Source organism: Sarcophilus harrisii, chromosome 2 (genome assembly GCF_902635505.1).
Source record: "Sarcophilus harrisii chromosome 2, mSarHar1.11, whole genome shotgun sequence".
NCBI lineage: Eukaryota > Metazoa > Chordata > Mammalia > Dasyuromorphia > Dasyuridae > Sarcophilus > Sarcophilus harrisii.
In genome coordinates this window covers 2,590,919-2,599,226 of record NC_045427.1, presented here as the reverse complement: position 1 = coordinate 2,599,226, position 8,308 = coordinate 2,590,919, and the positions used below count along the sequence as shown (strand labels likewise).

The 8,308-nt window shown below is 61.5% G+C and overlaps 1 protein-coding gene across 1 annotated transcript; it reads left to right on the top strand.

The window, feature by feature from the left end:
• Window positions 1-5,617: 5,617 nt before the first annotated feature.
• Window positions 5,618-7,955, top strand: RHOB (ras homolog family member B). Its single transcript, XM_031949581.1, has one exon. The coding sequence runs from the start codon at window positions 6,042-6,044 to the stop codon at window positions 6,630-6,632; it is 591 nt and encodes a 196-aa protein (XP_031805441.1). The 5' UTR covers window positions 5,618-6,041; the 3' UTR covers window positions 6,633-7,955.
• Window positions 7,956-8,308: the final 353 nt, after the last annotated feature.

Sequence of the window (8,308 nt, the reverse complement as noted above, 5' to 3'; positions counted from 1 at the left end):
GATACGAGGAGAGAGAAACGAGTGCCGGGGAGATGTTCCGGGAGGGACTGGAAGGGTCAGGGGACTGGAGGTCACGGCACAGACCCTCTGATCCCACCTTCTGATCTCTAGCTATGCACTGTGACACTGACAAACCGCACCGCATTTCCCTGTCTCTGGGCTTTCTAAAAAATTATTAACCCTTTTTATTTTCAAAACATCTGTCTAGATAATTTTCAATCTTGCAAACCTTGTGTTCTAGAATTTTTTCTCCCTCTCCTCCCCACCCCCTCCCCTAGATGGCAAGTAATTCAGTACAGATTAAACATGGGCCATTCCTCTATAGGTATTTCCACCAATATCATGTTGCACAAGAAAAATCAGATCCCAAAGGGAAAAAATGAGAAAGAAAACAAAATGCAGGCAAACAACAGAGAGTAAAAATGCCATGTTGTGGTTCAGTTCCCACAGTCCTCTCTGGGGGCAGACGGCTCTCTCCATCACAAGATCATTGCAACTGCCCTGAATCATCTCACTGTTGGAAAGAGTCACATTCATCAGAATTGATCACGGTATAATCTTGCTGTTGCCGTGCCCAGTGATCTGGTCCTGCTCCCTTCCCTCAGCATCAGTTCCTGTCAGTCTCTCCAGGCCTCTCTGATCGTTTCTTACAGAACAATAATATTCCGTGACATTCATATATTATAACTTATTCAGCCCTTCCCCACTGATGGGCAGCCACTCAGTTCCCAATTCCTGCCACAAACATTTTTGCACGTGTGGGTCCCTTTCCCCCCTTTAAGCTCTCTCTGGGACATAAGCCCGCTGGAATACACGGGAGCCGCCTGCCAGGGGCTGCTGGAGATCCAGCCCAGAACGCATCGCCTGTGAGAGGGAGCTGCAAGGAGACTGGAGGCAGTTGCTGCTCTCTGACTCCCCACTGGGAGGCCGTTGCGTTGTCTGACCTCCCTCCTCTTCCCTCTGCCTCCAGTTTATCTCGTTCCCAGTCCCCATCACCCGTGCCAGCAAAGGCTGCCCTGCAGCTGCCTCAGAGGCTGAGATCCCCAGCTGGAGAGGCTCTGGGAGAACTGACCCGTCCCTTAACAGAAGCCCAATCGTAGCACTGATGGGTCAAAACGTATGCAGTTTGGCAGCCCCTTTGGCCATAGTTCCAAATTGCCCATGGAGGCTTTTTACAATAAAAATAGTCGAGGCATCTCGGTGGGGCATATGCTGGAGGACCTAAGTTCAGAGCCTACCTTAGATATGTTCCAGCTGTGTGACCCTGGGTAAGTCACAACCTCTGTCTGCCTCAGTTTCCTCCTTTTTAAAATGGGGATCAAAAAAGCATCCACCTTCCAGGGTTGCGGGAGTCTCAAATGAGACAATATTTATCAAGTGCTCCCCACGGTACCTGGCACACAGTAGGTGCCTAATAAGTGCTTGTTTCTTTCCCTTCCCCTGATTTCCTGGAGTTGTCAGACCCTTCAGCAGGGTCAGAATTCCCAAGCCTTCATACCGAGGCTGCCACAAGAGGGCGCAGGCGTCCCAGAGAATCTGTGCCCAGCCTAGCAGGCAGTGCTGTGGCGATACAGCCCTGGAGGGGCGTGACCCAGGGGGTGAGGGAGGCCATGGCCGCTTCCATGTCCTGTTCAGATGATCCAAAGCTCCGACTTCCCTTCTCCCTGGGTGCCTGTGCTGGTCACCGAATGCCCGGCCGGAGCCCAGTGTGAAGGGGCAGGAGGGCTGCCCAGTTCTGGTCAGTCAAATGGAGGGAATAATCCTTATACTGCTGGGAAGAAGCCCGGGCCCTGCAAGCCTGAGCTGCCGGGATAACAATTGCTGTTCGTCTTGCTCTTGTCATTTCCCACGGGCTTGGGGGACAAACTCCCCTCCAGTTCATTCCCTTCTGGTCCCTAGAACAGTGACTCCCACAGGAGGGCTTAATCATAATTTCTGGAAGCTGAATTGGGCTACAACCCATTACTCTTGTTACCACAAGACAGCCGGCTTGGATCTGGGATTTGGCTGGCGGAGAATGCTCCCGTCCTAGCGCAGGGACGTCCTCGCTCTACAATGCTGAGCCCTGAGAGACTTCCCCAGAGCCAGACAGGCAAAGTACCACAGGGGCAGAGGGGAGACACGGGCCCAGAGAGGGAGATCTCCGCCCAGCCCTCGCCTGGACATGTAGCGCTCTCTGTTGGACTATGTTGCAATTATTGTGCGGGATGTTTCCCAGCGACACGGTCATCTGGTTCCATCTTCGTCCGGGATTGTGAGAGACGGCATGTGGCCGAGCCGTGAGACATCTCTGCCCGAGAGGACCGAGACTTGATGTGACATGCCCAGGATCCTTCCTGATGGGCAGGATCCGTGCCCTTTGCTGGCACGGGTGATGGGGACTGGGAACGAGATAAACTGGAGGCAGAGGGAAGAGGACGGAGGTCAGACAACTCAACGGCCTCCCAGTGGCCGGAGATGAGACTCAAACCCAGGTCTTTAAGGCCTTGAGGTCAGTTCTTCAGCAACTGTGGCGGCCATCACCACCACCACCATCATCATCATCATCATCATCATCATCATCATCATCATCGCCACCAGGGCGGCTGCAGTTGTAGCAATAGGAGTTTGCCAAATTCACTTTACCAAGCACTTATTAGGCACCTTTTATATGCTAGTGATCTATAGTTTGTAAGAGATAAGGATATAGAGACACTTGGAACTGGGAAGGGGATCAAACCTCAACACAAAGTGCTCTGATAACTCTCAAAAGGCTGAAGGGATCCTAAGGGGGTGGGGTGGGGGGGCCTGGAAAGGCCCCTGGCCTGAGCCTAGAAGAAAAGCTGGGATTCCTGAGATCCAGGGGAGGTGGCGACCTATTAGGTGGGAGAGAGAATGTCTTAGCAAAGCTGACGCTGGGGAAGGGAAAAAGGGCCTTCTCTTTGTGCCTCAGTTTCCTCCTCTGTAAAATGAGAACGATCCCTCCCCCAACTATGACCTGGACACTGTGTCCCAGGAGCCATAGCAATCTGTATTTGTTCTCTGTCTGGGGTCGTCCCGAAGGTTTGTCCAGGACTGGGATTCCGGTGGAACTCCCCAGCACTGGTTTCGTTTCCCTGGTTTTCTGTTCTCTTGTTTACTGGAAAGAAAAAAGGGGGGTCACTCACGGGAAGCAGCCCCATGGGAAGGTGTCTGGAGCTCAGGAAACAGTGAATTTACTGTTTCCTGCTTCATTGTGTTTGAAATAAAAGCATTGTTTTGTGTTCTGAATTTTCAAAATATTATTTCTCCCCAAGGTCCCCCTCCTACCTTCATTCCCCCCCCCCACCTCCATCCCTCAGACTCCCAAGTTAAGATAAGCAAGAAAGAAAACATCGCCAAGGAGAGCCGGCCGGGAAAACGGGCGGAAGGAGGCTGGGCCCTGGGCCTCCAGCAGACTGGTTTTAGAGAAGCAGATACTTCTGGGAGGCTGGGGGGAGGGGGTGCACATGGAAGGGCTGCAGAGAAGGGGCTTTGCTCCTCACTCCCAGTGGGTGACTCTGGCCTCCCAGAAACTGTGCCCTTTTCTGTAAAATGAGGGGGGCCTCCCAGCCTAGAGCAGGCCTCTCGGCAGCCCTCCAGTGTGCCGGAACCTCCAGCAGGTCAGACCAGAAGCGGCCTCCTCTTAGCCGAGGCCCGACCCAGGCCCCTGTGGGACGGTCCCATCCATGTCCATGTAGCACAAACTTACGGTGACCATTTTCAGATGGGAAACCGAAACTCCAGAGCATGGGGGGTGTGGGGATGTGGGGGGGAAGCGGGCCTTTTGCTTCAGGGCTGAACCTTTCCCTCTTAGCTCACTCCTGGCCAGCTCGGTGCTGGCCCCTTGGCCAAACTCTTCAGTTTATGGGTCATCGGCCTTGACCTTGGTCATTGGCCTTCTCCCTTCCCCTGCAGAACAGAAGCTTCCCGAGGGCAGGAATTGTTGCATTTTCCTCAAGCCCAGCGCCAGCCAAGCCTTAATAACGGCTGGTGTTGGCGGAAAGGGGTCACAAACCCAGCCTGTCACTTCTGTGCTGTTCTAGCCAGCGAAGAACCCCGGGGAGAGACTGAGGCACAGGAGCAGGGAGGGGCCCCTCTGCTCTACTCTGACTTGTTCAGGCCCCTTCTGGAGGAGGGGGCGCAGCTGGGGCCTCCATGGAAGGTTACCTAGGAGGGTGAGGGGTGGAGGCTCCAGGCAGAGAAGCTCAGATGGGGGAACTTAGCCCGGAGAGGAGGAGGCCCCCCCAAGGAGGCCGGGACAGGCTAGGATCCCAATCTGCCAGAACGGGAAATTCCCTGGGAAAGATGCTTCCCCTTCTGCTCTAAGCAGTTAATTACTAAGCACTAATTAGGGCCTGGGAGCCGGGCTCCCACCGGGCTGCGCACCCGGACCAAAAGGGGAGGGAGGCTCCCTTTGGCTTATTTTCTCCTGGAGTGGGACCCTGAAGGCGGGATTTCCCCGCAGTGAGGACCCCCAGGGAGAGAAGTGAGCGGCTCCCCTTGGGGGGACAAACTTGAACTCGGGTCTTCCCGCCCCGGGCCTCTGGGAAATGTAAGCAGAACAAAGCAAAGCGCCGGGCCGGGGCTGGGGGCGGGGCTGTGAAGGAGGGGGCGCTGGAGGGCGTCGGGGGGGGCCCTCCCCCTCCCCCTCCCCCTCTCTTTCCTTCCCAGCTGTCCCACTCTCCACGTCTGTCCCTGCGCTCCTCGCACGGCGCCACAGCCCCTTCTGGGCCCTCCGCCTTTCTGGCCTCGCCAAGGGCCCCCCGCCCCCGGATTTCCCGCTTCTCCGGCCCTTCCCCCGCGGTGGAGCCCCTGCAGCTGTCAGAGACCTTCGTCCAAGCTCACTCTGCGGGCGGCCCGGTCCGGTTCAGCGCCCGGGAGGGCAAATCGGAAGCGCTGGTGGCGCACGTCGGGCTCTTCCTACCCTCCCCCCGCCCCCATTACGGGACTCCCCTCCTCCCGTTCCGGGATCTGAGACCCTCTGGCAATCCCAGGGCAGGACGGGGTGTCGCCCGCCTCTGGGCCTTTGTCCCCCGTGTTTGCCCCTTTGCCTTCGCCCAGTGGAACGTCGGGCTTCCTTCAAAGCTCGGACCTGCTCCCCGGCGGGGCAGCCGTCCTGACCCTCCCCCCGCCTCTGCCCAGCCCCCTCCCCAGAGTATTGGGCACCCGCCGCCCCCCGGGGAACGTAAGCTCCCTGAGGGCAGGGGCCGCGGCTTCGGCATCTGTGCCCCCCGCTCCCAGCCGCGCTTGCCATTTGTAGGCAAGAAATCCTCGTCGGGGTGGGGGGGGGGGAGGAGGGGGGAGCTCCCTTGGCTCCGGGTTCGAGCCCAGGATCAGCTGCGGCTGCAGCGGTGGCAGATGCAGCAGCAGCAGGAGCAGGAGCAGCCGCCGCCGCCGCCGCCGCCCCGCCGCGCCCCCGCCTCTCACCCTCCGTCCGTCCCGCCCTCGCCCCGCCCCTCCCTCCTCCCTCCGGCAGCCCCCGGCCCCGCCCGCCGGCCTGCCGTCGCCGCCGGCCAATCAGGGCGCGCCCGCCCAGCGATGAGCTCAGCCCTCTCGTTCTCCATTGGTTGGCTATATTAAGAAAGTGGCCGAGCCCTTTAAATAGCGGGTGCCGGGGCTCAGGCTGCAGTAGCAGCCTCGATTGAGACGGGAGCGGTTCTGCGCGCGGCCGCCTGGTCGGGAAGGAGAGCGAGAGAAAGCAGGAGGCAGGGGCCCCCCTTTCCCCCCTCCCCCAGAGCACCGGGAGCCGGCCGGGAAGAGCCCCCAGGGCGCGGAGGCGGAGCAGCGGGACAGAGGCAGCACCTACCCCTGCAGCGGCAGCGGCAGCGGCGGCGCCCGCCCGGCCCCGGCCCCCGGCGGCCACGGTGCGCTCCCTGAAGGCCGGCCCAGCAGCCGCGCCCGGCTCCGCGCAGGCGGCGGCGGCGGCGGCGTCTGCGCCGTCGGGGCCCGGGGGCTCCGCGATCTCGGCCGCCGGCCCGGGCCTGCCCCCGTCCCCCCGGGCGTCCCCGCGGCCGCCGCCCCCGCCCCCGGCCGGCCTGGCCATGGCGGCCATCCGCAAGAAGCTGGTGGTGGTGGGCGACGGCGCGTGCGGCAAGACGTGCCTGCTGATCGTGTTCAGCAAGGACGAGTTCCCCGAGGTGTACGTGCCCACCGTGTTCGAGAACTACGTGGCCGACATCGAGGTGGACAGCAAGCAGGTGGAGCTGGCGCTCTGGGACACGGCCGGCCAAGAGGACTACGACCGCCTGCGGCCGCTCTCCTACCCGGACACGGACGTGATCCTCATGTGCTTCTCGGTGGACAGCCCGGACTCGCTGGAGAACATCCCCGAGAAGTGGGTGCCCGAGGTGAAGCACTTCTGCCCCAACGTGCCCATCATCCTGGTGGCCAACAAGAAGGACCTCCGCAACGACGAGCACGTGCGCAACGAGCTGGCGCGCATGAAGCAGGAGCCGGTGCGCACCGAGGACGGCCGCGCCATGGCCGTGCGCATCCAGGCCTACGACTACCTCGAGTGCTCGGCCAAGACCAAGGAGGGCGTGCGCGAGGTCTTCGAGACGGCCACCCGCGCCGCGCTCCAGAAGCGCTACGGCTCGCAGACGGGCTGCGTCAACTGCTGCAAGGTGCTCTGAGCCCCGACGCCGACGCCGCGGCCGCCCGGCCCGGGGGGCCGCGCACGGACAAAGGCCGGGGCCCCGCCGACGGGCTCGCCGTCCGCCACCCGGCCCCGCCGCCGCCGGAGCCCGGGCGGCCTCGGGGGACCTAGCGCGGCCCCGGAGAGCCTGGGGACGGGCGGGGGGGCCGGAGTGTGCGGGAGTGCGCGCGTGTGCGCGCACGGCCGCCCGAGCCCCGATAATGGGAAGAAAGCCTCCCGATGGCGGCCGCGCTCCCCGCCCGGAGCTCGGCGCGGGAGCGAGTGGGCACCGCCCCCGCCCTGCTGCTGAGCTCGGCATTCCTGCCTCCTTTCTTCCCGAGCTCTGCGCCCGCCCCCCTCGGTGTTGGGGCTGGCTGTTCCTCCGGGGGGGGGGTCTCCAATGCGGGTGGGGGGATGGGGCGGGGGTGGGCGCTGTTGCATAGTGATAAATATAATTTTATTTTTTGGCAGTAGGATCTGTGAAAGGCCTGCTCTTATTTAAGGAGGGGGGAGGGGAGAGCAGCCGAGCATTCGGGGACCTCCTCCGCCCCCGCCGCCCGCCCGCGCCGGGCGCCGGGATTGAACGGATTTGCACCCCTGGAAGATCGTGAGACTGGCGGGGGCCGGGGCGGGGAGCACGGCTTAAGCAGGCCCCTGGGCTGGGCTCGGCCCTTCTGGGGGTGGGGGGAGGAATCTCGCCCAAGCGAACGAACGCGGTGCCTGTCTCCTGCCCTCCCCCGCCTTCTCTCCGTGGGCTTCGCCCAAAGCGGAGAGGAGGGAAGTCGGGGCTTTCTTCCCCCCTCCCCCCATTCAGCCGAGCCACCATTGCACAAAGGCCTTCTTCCTCCCCACCGGGCCCGGGCCACCTCCGCCTGCCGCCCCCCGCTGTTGTCACCCGGTCTGGGTTTTTTAAAAACCCGGGAGGAGAAGGAACCGCCGGAAGATTGTTGTTCCTCCCAATGCCAGGCGCCGCTGAGGGGAGGGCGAGGGCGAGGGCTCGCCTTTGTGCCCAGCGGGCACCTTTGGTGAAGGGCTGCGGACGGCGTGGGGTCTGTTGAAACAATCTCGCCAGGCGGCCCGGCCTCCGGGACCGCGCGGGCGTCTCCGGGGAGGGGGCCTGCCCCCCTTTGTCGTTGTCGCATCCCCTCCGCCCCTCCCCCCAGCGGTACTTTGACCAGAGTCTGGGTTTTTATTTTTATTTTTTAAATAAACTGACCGTTGACAAAGTGATCATCACTTCCATAAAGGTGTTTACATGATATGCTCTAAAGCTTGTGCACAAAGGTTTTTTGTCAAACATTAAAAGGTTTCCGCGATTTCACAAGTTGTCCGCTGGTTTACTGGCCCGAGGAGATGCCGGCTGGGGGCCGGGGGAGCCTCGCTTTCTCTGCTGGGAGGGGCCTCGGGCGCCTGCCCCCGCCGGCGGGGGAGGGGGGCGCAGTCACGTCTCCATTAGGGGCCACTGCATTGTCCCCAAATTCAAGGGGAGGGAAAGCCGGGCCCTCGCCCCCGCAGCTCTGGCTGATGCTCTTGCCAGCAACTGTCTGTACAAACAGGTAAAGGGGACAGTTCCCCTAGAACCGGGGAGGCAGGAAAGGCCTTCTGGGGAAAGTGTCCCTTGTTGCTGGGCCTTGAGGGGGAGCCTCAGAGGCCTGGGGAGATGATGGGGGGGGT

Bases quoted from the DNA above. Each gene is read 5' to 3' on its own strand.
- RHOB (XM_031949581.1), top strand. From the start codon at position 6,042: ATGGCGGCCATCCGCAAGAAGCTGGTGGTGGTGGGCGACGGCGCGTGC.